This window comes from Falco biarmicus, chromosome 4 (genome assembly GCF_023638135.1).
Source record: "Falco biarmicus isolate bFalBia1 chromosome 4, bFalBia1.pri, whole genome shotgun sequence".
NCBI classification, from domain to species: Eukaryota; Metazoa; Chordata; class Aves; order Falconiformes; family Falconidae; genus Falco; species Falco biarmicus.
In genome coordinates this window covers 36,096,937-36,110,637 of record NC_079291.1, presented here as the reverse complement: position 1 = coordinate 36,110,637, position 13,701 = coordinate 36,096,937, and the positions used below count along the sequence as shown (strand labels likewise).

The 13,701-nt window shown below is 39.5% G+C and overlaps 1 protein-coding gene across 1 annotated transcript in view; it reads left to right on the top strand.

Annotated features, from left to right (window-relative positions):
• LOC130147254 (probable acyl-CoA dehydrogenase 6) overlaps positions 1-13,701 on the top strand; it is a 90,108-nt gene that overhangs the window by 47,148 nt on the left and 29,259 nt on the right. Inside the window, exon 3 of the mRNA XM_056334129.1 lies at positions 8,412-8,541. Within this exon, the coding sequence (XP_056190104.1) occupies positions 8,412-8,541 (130 nt within the window). The remainder of the gene's footprint in view (positions 1-8,411; positions 8,542-13,701) is intronic.

Here is a 13,701-nt window from a genome sequence, read left to right as displayed (position 1 = left end):
GGAGCTGGAAGTGGCAGCTCCAGCCCTGCCAGTGCTGGTGGCTGCAGCAGCCTGGGGATGCCCACGTTGCCAGCTGAAGAGAATTTTGCCTGTTAATACTTAACAAACAAGGAAATTAACTAATGGCAGAGTGGTGTGCTTCTGGCTGTGGCATTAATTGATGGATGTCTCTTTGATGATTTGTTCCCTGTGACTGTCCTAAGAATATGTTGATGTGTGATGTGGCAGGTATTCTGGGATGGCATGGCATTTTTTTTTTTCAGTATCTGGCCCAGCTTCTCAAGGACTTAAGGAGTCAGCCTCTGGAAAATCATTTAGTCCTGTAAGTAAGTGCTGATCAGAAACTCCTGTGGAACCTCCTGTGGTGTGCTTCTGTTCTGAGTTTGCTGCTACTGAACTAAACCCCTTGTGCTAGCCAGGCTAGCTCCAGAGCATATCCAGGATTCATTTAATTATTTACTGCACACATTCTGAAGTCCTTTTTTTCTGGAATTTATTCAAAACCAGCATTTGTCAAGTTTCTTCCCCTGATGCCCACATTTTTAATTCTCAGTTTATAACTCCATTTGGAGATTGCAAGTTTTTGAAGTTGTGAGCTAGTAAAATTCATGTCTTGGAGTGTGTGACATCTTGAGCTAAGTGGCTAAAGTTTTCCGTGTCAGACAAATGCAGGTTTCCTACAAGCTAGTTTCAGCTTGGCCTGGAATAAAAGATCTTGTGGGGAAGAAAGTTAAAACACAGCTTTCAGGTGGTAGTATTAATTTTGAGCATAGAAATTTTAATAAGTAGCAAATATAATAAATCTGTTTAATCCCTGAATCACATAGTGTTGCTTTTCAGTTTATTTATTTATTTATGTGGAATTCCAAAGAGCCAGAATGAGCTCTGGATCTTTTGAATACTGATGCCTTTAAGAAATGAAAGGAATTAGTCTGCTTTTTGCTCATAAAGTTTGCTGTAAAACTGAGCACAGTTTCTTCTGATCTCAGGTCTTGACCCCTTTTCATCCAGTTTCTAAAGAATCCTTTAAAATGTATGTACTTATATTCAGTCCTGTTACTCATCTTTTCTCTCTGTTGTGCTTAAACTGGAAATGTTCTTTAGGCTGTCTGTTACCTATTGATAAGTCTATTTCCATTTTCTTTCCCTGCTTGTCTATGGGATATTGAATGTCTGTAAATTAATGTAGAATCCTTATAATATTTATTTGTGTATTCATACTTCAGATCCTGTTGGAAGAAAACTTGCTGTGATGCGGAGTAACATGAACTTTTTGTAGTAGGTTGTGGTAGTTCATGTGAGAGAAGTCCTGAGTAGCACCAGCAGCACATAAAGATGATGTATCTGCTTATTTTTTGTACAGGTGTGAGATTAATTGGTTTAATACCTGTTCAAAATCAATGAACATGCTTAAAAAAGCAGCTGTGCAGTCATTTGCTTGGGAGGAAAAGCACATATTACATGGGGCCGACAGATGCCTCATCAAGCCTGAAGGCAGATTGGATGCCTCTGAGGGCTGACTCATGGTGGTGTCAGTAGGACTGCAGCGGGCACGTGCTCTGTAAAGGATGTTGATGCAATGTTGGCCTGTTCCTCACAAGGGTGGCAATCTTCAAGCTGGAGAGAAGCAGTATTCCCTGCTGGATAAACCTGACTCAGAGAATTAAACTGAGTATTCACAAGCAAAGTTTAAACCAGGGATGATCTTTAAGGTCCCTTCCAACCCAAACCATTCTATGATTCTATGAGCATGCAACAGGTTGTAGGAATGTATATGTTCAGTGTACATAAGGAGGCTGGCAGTTGTTGCTGGTTGACTGATTTCAAGCAGCAGGGAGGTTGCAGAGGTGGTGTTCTTGAAACATAGGCTATGTTTTGTTTATGAGCTTGCCCAAGGAGAAACCCCATGAGAAGTAGCATGGCTTTGCCACTGAAGCTCAGGAGGTGTGTGATATTCAGCTTATATACTTCTTGACTTCATTTTTCCATGTCTTTTTTTCTTGTTTTCTTCATGCTGTGGCATTTAGTTTTACTGACATTTTCAAAGTGCAATAATTGAGATCTGTACTTCTCAACCTTAAAGGAAAAAGTAGGATGGTTTAACTAGGTTTCTGTGGAATTGATGTTGGGTCAGAGCTGACGAGCAAAAACAATCTCTTTTAAAAGCAGGCAGAAGATGACTGAGGAACCAGTTTTTCTTTTGCATTGGAGCTGACGCGATAGCTGGTGCTTGGGACTGCGTGAAATCTTGGGTTGTTTGTTTTGGTTTTTTTTTGCTACTGTGTCTTTGTACACTGTTAATGTTTCTTGTGTTGCCACATGGACATTTTATTCTGTTGTACTGTGCAGCTTAGCTTTTCTTTCCCCATAACATTGTTCTATATGATTTGTGAGGGGTTGTGTGCTTGCTTTTTTGAAGAGGTCTGATATTCATCTGAGTTTGAAGATTTATGCAGATGTGATTGGTGACTTAGATGGCAGTTGGTGACACTACATAAGTATTCAGAAAATAAAGAAACCTTACAAATTATTGAGGGAGATTTTTGAAGTCAGAGGGAAACAAGTGCAGCTGTTGTCAACTGGTAGCTTAGGATGTACTGCTCTGGCTTTCTAAAGCAGCGTATTAGACAGCTTTGAAACCTCTTTAAATGTGTCCGTGCTGCACCAAGCTCCAACTTGGCATTTGGTGTTGCTTTTATAGATTGGGGGGTTTTATCCTTACAATGTGGGGGAAGTTTCTCCTGTAAACAGAGTAGCTCTGTTTTAATCTAAAACAGTGCTAGAGAGATCCTATCACTTTACTCATCTCAGTATGTTTAAAGTTTCTGAAGAGGCAACCGTGATGACTTCTGTAGCAACGAGTACTGCAGGAACATACAGCTCGTACTGTTAATTGCTCAGGGACTATGCTTGTGCTGCTGTGTATGTCTGAAAAGGAAAGAACAGCCAAGACGTGTTTTTCCTTTTCCAAAGAATATTGGATCACAAGAGTGATATTACAAGTAAAACTTTGGTTAGCAGAAGAGGTCTTTATCTGCCTTGGAGTTTTTGGATTAACTAGTGAGTGTCTGTAAGAGATAAAGTACTGTACGTGGTTGTGATCTTTCTAGGATCAGACAAACAAAATTATAAAAGCACTCTGATTTTTCCTGGTTTGGGACAAACTTTCAGTCAGACTGAGGGCGTTTGATCCGTCTGACTAATGTAATCTGTTAAGGGGAGCTTTGAAGCTGGTACAAGGGTTTTATTTCTTTCTTTTTTCTGTATGTGTGCTTGAATTGCTGCTGGGGAAACAGCCAAAAAGTATCTCTGCATTCATCTCAACAAGACTGAAGTGGACTCACAGTGTTCCTGTTACACAGAATGAGAGTTTTTTTCCACTGCACCCAACAAAAAACAAATAACCAAGAAGGCAGAGTTGTTTTCTGGGCTTGAACACCTCAACTTTTCAGAATGGATTTGAGGGAAATTGCACAACATGGAGAGTACACCTTTGGTAATTCTTTAAATTCCTTTTATGCAAAGAAGAGGAAAGGGATTACAGTACAATTTCTGTACTGTCCTACCTGATGACATTTGTAATTATGCAACTTCAAGGCTCTGTAGTCCTCCAGAGTTTAAATTCTTAACTATATTTATGACAGGTGAGGAAAGTTTGAACACTTAAATTTTGCTTCTTTTGATTTAAAATTGTAGGCTATGATGAAAACTAGCAATTAACTGTCATCCTAGTGTCAGATGTAGGAGTTTCCCAGACCTGTCTTCAAAATGGGAATTGATTCATGTTTTATTTGTCTTTCTAGTCACTAGAAATAAGAGCACACATTTGTTTTTTCTTGCACTGAGTTAGATACCAATAGTAGAAATAATACTGTGTGACTTCCTTTGGTGTAGATAAACTGTATGTAAACTTCAGAAGCTATGTAAATCAACAAGATAAATTAAATAAGCCTTTAAGATTGAGTTACCAATACAGCTGTGGTGTGTTTTCACCATTCCTTTTTCTAGGCTCACTCACATTCTTAAAACCCTCTAAAGATCCCTGTTTCACCTTGCTTCAACTCACTTACAGACCCTTTTCACCACAGATGTTGTCATTCCCGCTGACGGCTACTAGACGGGGTTCAGAAGCAAATTCCAAATAGAGACACTCTATAAATTACAAAATTTGGATGAGAGACTTCAAGCCTATCTTGTTGAGCAGAGTCATATTTGAACAGAGAGCTTGTGGCTGAACAAGTGACAAGAAATGTGTTGGTCTTCACAAAAATGGAATAATTATATGAAAGACAGCAGCTTCTCCTTTGCCTTTAAAGTCCATTTTTCATAGATAGTCTTTGCTTTCCCAACTGATCTCAGCAGCGTTTCTGTTTTAACATGTTGCAGCTGAAGATCAGATAGTCTTGCTCTTGTGTTTGTGGTTTTGGGCATCACCTTTTCTGTCTGCCTATATAAATATACGAAAGTCCTGATAACCTAAATTATCAGGTGTCGTGGAATGTACATCTGTATTTTTAAAAATTATGCTTTTTAAAACTTGCTGTTTTCTCTTGGGCTCCCACTCTGCTGGCAGTGTCACAAACTTGTAGAAATAAGGTGGTCTATACAAAATGAGGAGCTTTTTTATTTTTTTGGGGGGTGGGGGGGTGGGTGTTAAAATAACGTGGTGGTGGTGATTAGTAGAAAAGCACAGAGCCAATTTAAAAGGAAAATAGGTTAATACACTGACCATGGTGTGGTGGATTCACCTTAGCCAGCAGCCAGACTCCCACCCAGCCGCTCAATCGCTCCCCCTCCTCAACAGGACAGGGGAGAAAATAGGGTGTCAAGGGTCAGCTGGCAAGATAAAGTCAGGGAGACTGCTCACCAGTTACCATCACTGGCTTGGGGAAAATTCGTTTAATTTGCTGCCAAGTAAAAATGGATTTGTGTCCAAATGAAAATTGGCAAATTAAAACAACATATTTCCCCCATCCTCTCCCTTGTTTTCCCAAGCTCAGCCTCAGTCCTTCATTCCTGAGTCACATCACACTTCTCCCCTGCTCCCGTGTGGGTCCTGCCCATGGTCTGCAGTGCAGAATCTGTTCATTTGCATGTTCATGTGCTCTTGCTTTGGGCTTTATAATTTAATTTCTTTGTAAAAGAACCTGAAATGGAACAATGGATAAGATACCAAACTAAACTGTTGAACAGCTGGAAGTTGTGCTATTGTCATCAAAACAGTAACAATTTAAATATAGCAGAGTTGCCTTTTTCTACCTGTTTTGAATTATAAAAGCATTAGTTCATTAGACCTCCTGCCTAGTATTGCTTTTCTTTGTTCTTTTAATATTTCTTGCAAGTTAAAAATGGAAACGTAGTGAAATGATTCTCTAAAGGTCACTCATCTCATTTTAAAGTTAAATGAAATATTGACCCTAGATGTATTTTACATGTGAATATTTACATATAGCTTCTTATTCTTTCTTTAAAAAAATGCAATCTAATCTGAAATTGATTTGGTTCCTTTCATTACAGATTTTCCACCAAAAATTATATTATGCATGGTGTTTGATTTTCTTAATAGAAAAGTAAATTGACCTATTAGCATTGCATCTTCCAGGAAGTGGTGTTTGTTGATGAACTGGTGACCATGACCCTCCTACCACCAGCTTATTCCCTTATTGCAAATAACAATTATTCTGAATAGAGTAAGCCTTATTTCCAAATAAAAATTAAAACGTACATTCACTGTACTTGATGCAGCAGGTGAGATAAGAATAACCTGGTGGTTTTGTCTCAGTTTAAGCGTTGAGACCCATGGCACTCAGGGTGATGTGCTTGGACCAGCCCCATAACACCTAGCTGGATGCTAGCAGCTGGGCTGTGGAAGCCAGGCTGCCACCATGTGCTGGGGAAAACAGAAAGTTTCACCAGCGCCTGGAGCCAGCGCTGTCTGCTGCTGCTGTGTGTGACACCCTGGGCAGCATGTCTTGGTGCAGAGATCGAGTTCTCCGAAGAGATGGGACACTGTCTTTAACCATGCCCGAAGTTGCCCTTATTAGTTGGGGTTGTAAGCTGCACAGGCTGCACTGGCAAGTGAATCTGTTGTGATCAAGTGCTTTGGGTTTAGAAAAGGTGTTCCCTATAATTTTCCATCAAACCACTCACATTTTTCATGAAAATCTTTCTCCTTGGCTCCTAGAACAGAACTATTGAAAAATTTAGGTGTTGTCTGGTTAATGGTTTTTACCATTTGCTTCTGCCTTTCCTGCCTGGTCTGTATCTGTGGTTATCTCTTGCATTATCAATCATTTTATAAAAAAATCTTCAAAGGATGCATCATCTCTTCATCTGGCAGAGCTTCCCCCCCTCCACCTTCTCAGCTCCTGAGAGTTTGTTCTGATCACTTCCTCCGTTTGGTAGGAATTTCCTTTGCTGTCATCGCTTTGACAGCTGGCCTTTTGCAGCATTTTGTTTTTGAAATGTACCACTTAGTAACTTATCTCAGATGAGAGCAAGGCGGGTCTGTTATATTGTAATATATAATGAATTTTATTATGAACAAAGAATATATATGTAAGCCATACACTTGCATAAAACAATCCTTCTTTGGGTCAGTTTTGTGCATAGCACTGCTCCTGTGAAGCTGCTTTGGGTAAATCAAGAAATTATGGTTTTGATTCGTGAAATTAAGTGAAAGTCAGGAATATAACTGCTTGACAGACAAAACGAAAGGCAAAATCAGTACTGTAGTTTAGCAATAAAATGATTGACTGATTAAAAAAAACCAAAATCAAATGGAAAGCATTTGTGCAGTGCCAAAACTCAGGTTATCTATTACAACTGTGTTATAGAATCTTATAAATTAGCAAAAATTCTCTCATACCACACATCTTGAAATAGCCTTGCCTTTACATGTGCATATATGCCTTACTGTTACTCAGAACATTTATTTAGTGATGGGAGCTTTGTAAAGGCAAGAGAATTAGACTGTATTACGCTAAACACATTTCCATATTACTGTTGTTTCATTGTACTGCTTAAGCACCCAGTAAGAATTTTAATGTTATGTACATTTTTAAGACACATTCTTTGTTTTCAGGTAAAAAGTTTGGAAGTGTATCTGTGTTTTTAGTTCTGATAATGCAGGCTATTCACGATGACCTAAGGAGAAATGTTATTTGAAAACTGAACTTCACACTTAACCTTTTCCTTTTGTGTTTTCCCTTCTTTCAGCAGAAAAAGGATGCACAAAGATAGTGTTGGTGGGTTTAGGAAACAGATGATAGCACACAAAGCCCTGTGTTTGTATGCACTGTAGTGTTTTGATTTTTAATTACTAATAGTTTTTTGAAAACTGCGAAGCACATCAGTAAAGGGGTGAGCTAAGATAGTGTTTGATGTCAGCAAGTCAAAATGGAAGAGAGTTGTCTGCCCCTTATTGTGTGTGTGAAGGGTGGGGGATTATATCTATTTATTTGACATTTTCTTAGTTGGTCTTCAAATGAGTGGAAAAAAAAAAAGAGGAGGAAAACGTTATCTAATCAAAGCTTCTCAGTCAACTAATGACGTCAAGCAGTAACCTTCCCTTTCTCACCATATTTCCTTTTGACTATAAACTATTTAGTACAGCTAGAAATTAGCTCATCCATCACAGCAATGTAGCACTTTTCTGTGTTGTGCTCTGTGGTGGGTTTATCAGCCCTGGGCATGGAAAGGAGGTGAAGAATAATATCCTCTTTAATTGAGTTTGCAGATCGGAATGTGGGGAGGAGGAACAGCCCGTGCTGGTGCCCAGCCAGCTCCCTGGGTTGTCAGCCTCCTGCTGATGAAAAATGCTTTAATGACGGCACCGGCCAGGTGCCAGGATATGAAATGCAGGTGTTGAGTATTGTACTTGTGTCTGATGCAGGTTTTGAGCCATGGCAGTAACTCAACATAGGGACACAACCTGCACGTGGTCTTGCTCTGTGCTGAGTTGACTGCTGCATGTGAGAGACGAGCTCCACTTGAGCACTTTGGGGGTGAGAGCAGGCGTCAGGCGTTACCACGGAGAAATGAAAGCGCTTCTTACCTTGTGGTGATTTGCTCGCGTGACCTTGCTGTCAGAATAGTTTTCCCTTCCAATGTTGTTTTCAGCAGCACATCACTTCGCCCCGCTGTTTCCAGTAGAAGTAATGGTGCTATGCAGGGTGTTCACATGGTGTGCACGTGTGGGTAACCGGAGCAGCTGCAATTTTACATTCAGGTTTTGTAAACAACAGCAGGTCATCGCCTTTCTGAAAAGAAAGCTGGTCATTGTCAAATCTTTAAAAATTAGCAATGAAATGGCAGTTGGCAAGTCCTTGCAGTAGTGATATCTTTTTTTTGTTTGTTGGTTGCTTATGCCAGTCTAGAATGCCAGTGTCACAGATTTGTTTTTTCCTCAGAATATGGCGGCATGGGCTTGGACTTCTCCTATAACATTGCCGTGGCAGAAGAGCTGGGAAATATTCGCTGTGGAGGTATCCCTATGGCCATTGGAGTGCAAGCTGGCATGGCTACTCCTGCTCTTACAAGGTAATTTTCAGAAAGTTTGGTTTAGTCTACAACCCAAATTGTCATGTGTTTAGACCTAAACTCCAATCTGTATAAGAGTAGAAAAAACATTTCTGTGCAGATTTACTGTCTAGTTGTGCTTCAGTAACGCCTGAGGAAGAAACTGCTCTCTACCTCTCAGCTTGGTTGAGGGGAGAAAATACTTTTTTTTTTTTTCATGTTAGAATATTATATATTAAAACATAGGCCTTGTTTAATAGTAGATGGTACATTTACAAACACAGAACCTCGGTGCCACAACCAATAACAGAATTTTAATTCTAGAATCTTCCTATTAGTGGCTGTGCTTTTTCTTAGCCAGATATCCCAGTGCAGTCATACTAAGCATTTAGTTGTAATGATTAGGATCGGTCTAATTCTGCTTTATAATTTACTTGCTTTTTTTCCAGCTTAACAAGGTGCTCCTCACTGACTGTGACTTTTCAGAAATAATGATCAATACTGCTGTAAGTCCTAAAACTGTAGCATGTGTCATGCTTCTTAAGTATGCCCATTCCAGGCAATTACTCATTTTGCTTTTTTCTCATCTGCTTGTGTCCGTGTTCCCCTTTTATCACTTGCTGTCATTCAGGATCCTGCACTTTCTGAATCTGTTTTAGGGTGTTTTTTTCCCTTCCTCAATAAAAGTGGCAGTTACCAACTTCTTCCTGTAGTAGTTTCACAGACATTCTGCATCAAAGCAGTTTGCAAAGCTAGAGGGAGGTGACAGGCTGGTCCAGCAGTTTTCCCTTGGAACATGGATATGCTTAAAATTCTGGAAGGTGGTGGAGGGGATTAAATTCAAATAATGATGATGAAGTCAGGAATTTCTCTACACAAAACAGAGATACAAGAAGGGAATTTTGCACAGAAAAGCAATTGGATTGTTGGGGTTCTGCCGCAGCCACCCCCCCCCCCCCCCCCACTTTCTGAATTAAAATGCCTGTAAATCTGCTGCAGAATGTGGAATGTAGGCTCTGTTCCCTTGCATCCATTTATCCTTCTACTTGGTATTTGCAACTTTGGAGTTCAGCAGGGGAAATCTTTGTAAAAATCTTCTTCTTTGTGTAATACACCAAAAGCTTACTGAAAGCATGGAGTTCAGTATGTCTGTTGCAACCGTAGCTTAGTTATAGTCCAACTGAGGATAAAACTAGTATTTTTAAAGACTTCAGAGAATATTACCTTGCCCTCATAATAGCCTTTTATTCCCAGGGGTTTAAAAAAATCTGTGGGTAAAAGAAGATGGGATTTTGTTCCATTGGGGTTTTTTGGCTTTCTGTTACTCTGTTCTACTGCAGCAAAGCAGTGAAGCTTCATACATTTGTGCTAGTGAAATCCTAAAGTGGATGTTCCTGCAAAGCAAATGTGAAAATGTTGTTAACATGATGAAATCTGGAACTGATTTGCATCTGTATTAGTGAACTTTTCCTTCACTGTTAATGCCAGTGACTAGTTATACAGTACAGTGTCCCACTCTTCAGATGTAAAAGTGAAACTTGGTAATGGAAGGAGAAAGCTGGCTGCTGCAGGACATTTTGCACAGGTGCAGCTTTACTTCATGCAGTATAGTGAGAGGGCTAGCTGCTTGTCTTGGGTCATGGATTCAAATTGCATTCGCAACCTGGATGGTTTCTTTAAAGGTATCTCTGTACTGTGGTGATCCTAAACAAGTTCAAAGAGATAATCTAAGTTTTGTATCTGAACTATGCATTGTTACAGATGATGCATCAGTGATGCACAAAGTGAACAGTAATATGGGAGTCAACCATCATCTCCTAAACAACTTTTAAAATAAGTCTGGAGCCCTTTGTTGGCTTTCCTGACTGGGCTTATTTAGCATTCACCAAGCATGTATTGAGTGCACCTGCAAACCAACTCGGTGAATGTGATACATCCTTAAGATGTTCTGCCACTATAAATCAGAGATGTTCCCTTAACTACATATGTAGACACCACAGTAATTTAAACAGATAGGTACACATGTTCACACACGCTCATATACACAGAGCTTTTAAAACGTTCATGCTTTTGAAAAATAAAGTCTTAGAAGATCTAGAGTCTCAAGAGTCAGGATGCCTCCTGATGCTGTTTCTGCAGCTTCCACAGCTTTCTTGCTTCAGTGATAAGCTGTTGCAATGTTTAGTTCGTGAAGGTCTTTCAGATATTCAGTTAAATGAGAAGAGCATTGTAGTAATAGTTCTAATTTTAAAAATAATGAAAATGCTACCCGTATCTGTTTGCCTGTTCACTGTTCCTTCCCCTTTTTACTTTGTTCTTTATGATTATTTTTTTTTACAACATTTAGGAAGTCATCTTCCTGGTCATACTTGGAAGCAACCTTGCAGGTTTTGATTTGTATGCATTTCTATTGTGCAAAAAGATACAGGAGAAACTAGTTTTGTTTCTCCTGAAGATTCCCAGACTGCTCCATTTTTTTATTCACAGATTCCTCTAAGTGAATCAGTAGCACTTTGTAAATTTGAGAAATAAATGCAAAATGTTTTGTCAGCAGGGATCTGACCTTTGATGTACCTGGTTCTGAACATAAGTCTCTGTCAGGTCTTTCACATGCATTCAGATATAATACTTCGCTTTGCTTTCATGCTTACAATTAGAGTGGAGAAAGCAGCTCTCAGCTGAGGCAGTGAATGGGATACATTTCCCTGGGCTTGTAAACAAACCTGTAGGGTGACACATCCATAGTGATACCAGATCAGTGTAAAGCTCCTTTATCTAGGCAGTAGTCAGTAAACTTTACTTTTCTTCCCCCGCTGCCTCCTATTATTTATAGAAAAGCCTAAGGACAATGATGATTATTTAGTGGGAAGAGAGTGCTTTCCTGTTTCATCAGCTTACTTGTCACTGATTCATTCTCCACCCTGAGCAGCAGCATACCTGAGAATTAATGTCAGAAAAGTTAGTTTCACTGTCTCTTCCTGTTTGCTGCAGAGAAGCTGCAGCTGATAATCAGAACAGCAGTTTTGAAAAGCAGGGTCATCCACTTATCAGCTGGGACAAGGATGAAAATGAGGTCATTCAAGACCCGGGTGGCTTTCCCACTGGCGTAATGTAAGGGAATCCTGAGTTTGTGCTTCTTCAAGAACAGACATACTGAGTTGTCTTACTCTCACATTTGGTACTTAAGTTTGTACAGTGCACATAAGATAGGCCAATTCTTGCCCTGAGCCAGAGCAGAGACTTATAGGTGCAGCTTTCCACAGGCCATTTAAAAAAGTATCATTAAGCACTGCTGGAATGTTGCATCCATAGCCAGTTGTGCTGCTTGGTGGGTTTGAAATCTGTGAAAGTCTAACCGGACCAGAGGAGTACAGTTGGGCAATATGAAGTCAAGCAGCTACTTCTAACTAGCTTTCCTCAAAACAGCTTCTCACTGTTCCTGTACCCTTGATCTCCAGCTGCTGGTGACAGCCTGGCCATGCTACTGTGGCAGGTTGTCTGGTTGGCAGCCTTGAGGTCTCCAGAGCTGGTGTGGTTGCAGCAGGATACCAGCCACATGAGCACCTCTGAAAAACTGCATGATCTGAAGAGGGTAATCTTTAATATGACTCCTTTTTTATAATACCTGCATTTTATTGCAAAATGCATTCCCAAATAAATAGAAGATTGATGTAATCACTCTTAACCAAAGCCCTTCAGATAGTCTCATCTGCATGAGGTAGCCCATCAGGTAGTCCATACAGGTTTCTCATCTGTATCCATTTCTGAACATCACAGTAGCTCAAACTGAGCAATTCATTTCATAAAATATTCAAATAACTGAAGCTTAAAGGCTTGATAAAAACTGGGAGCCAGAGCACTTTTCTTACTGCTTTTTTTCTTACACTATCTTTCACCAAAAAAAAAAAAAAAGTCTTCTAAATGTGTGGGTTTTTTGAACTTGCATGTCTTCTGATCTTGGCTGAAATAGGGACTCAAGGAGATAAAGCTGATTGCAGCATAGATTCTTTTAAATCCAGGTTATGTAAATTACTGAACTTAATGAGGCTTCTACGCTGCCCAAGGGTGCTTGCTGCTGTTCACGATGTATTTCTAACAACTTCTGTGCCTGTAAAGAGTATCTCTTCCCTTTTGTTTTTTCTTGGTTCTTTTCCTGTATCTTGAAGATCCAAGGAGTACTGCTAATCTGGATCTGGATATCAGATGGTAAAATGCCTGAGCAGGACTACACTGAAGCAAAAGCGTGGCACGTGGCTACTGCGTTATTAATAGTTTGAGTCTAGAAGCAGAACAGAAAAAAGAAATGGAGAAGTTCAGTTCTTGCTAGTACATAAGAAAGAAAGTGACAGTAAGTCAGTGGCCCTGTTCTTTGCCTAAAGGACATCTTTTTGTTCCTAGGAAGTTCATCAGTAAACTGTTGTGTCATCTTTGAGATACTGTAGAATAATGCATAGATCATCTGAAACAAACTCTTTTTTTCTTTTTTTTTTCTTTTGCTTTATTTCTGCTTTAGTGGAGAATAGTGCTTGAATGTCTGAGCTCCAGTGCAAGAAAGCTTGAGTTCATCAAATGCTGAGAGCCGTGTTAGAACTGCCTGCAGCTGTTCATATTCAGAATTTCAATTTGTACTTAATAGTGTATCATACTAGTGTATCTGTCAGTTCTACACAGAACTTTCCTTACTAATTTAATTAATTCACTTCAGCTCATTTTTTTTTCCCCAGAAGCAGAATAAACAAAAGTGAATAAGATCTGTGATTCTACCAAGATGATTATCAGCCCAATTAAGATCAGAATAATGATGTGCGATAGACATATTTTCATTCAATGTAGCAATCTAACCTGTCAGAAACCAGATTTTTATATATATTTGAGATGAATAAAGGTGACCTCAAATTGCTAATTGGCAGAGCACTTAAACAGAACTATGTGTATCAAGGAAGTGTACTTACATCTGTATTTTGTCATGGTTTTGTTTTCCTTTTACTCACCATTTACAAGATTTTATACCATTGTCATTTTTGTACTTGCATTAAGGACATTCCACCGATGTTACTTCGAAAGTGTGGAGCAAGAAAGGATGAACCACTTTCATGCTACTCTTAAATGTGTCTGAATTTCACACTTTGGACTTCTGGGTTACCCAGCATCAGCAAGGAGCTCTGGTTTATTGGCTGTAGA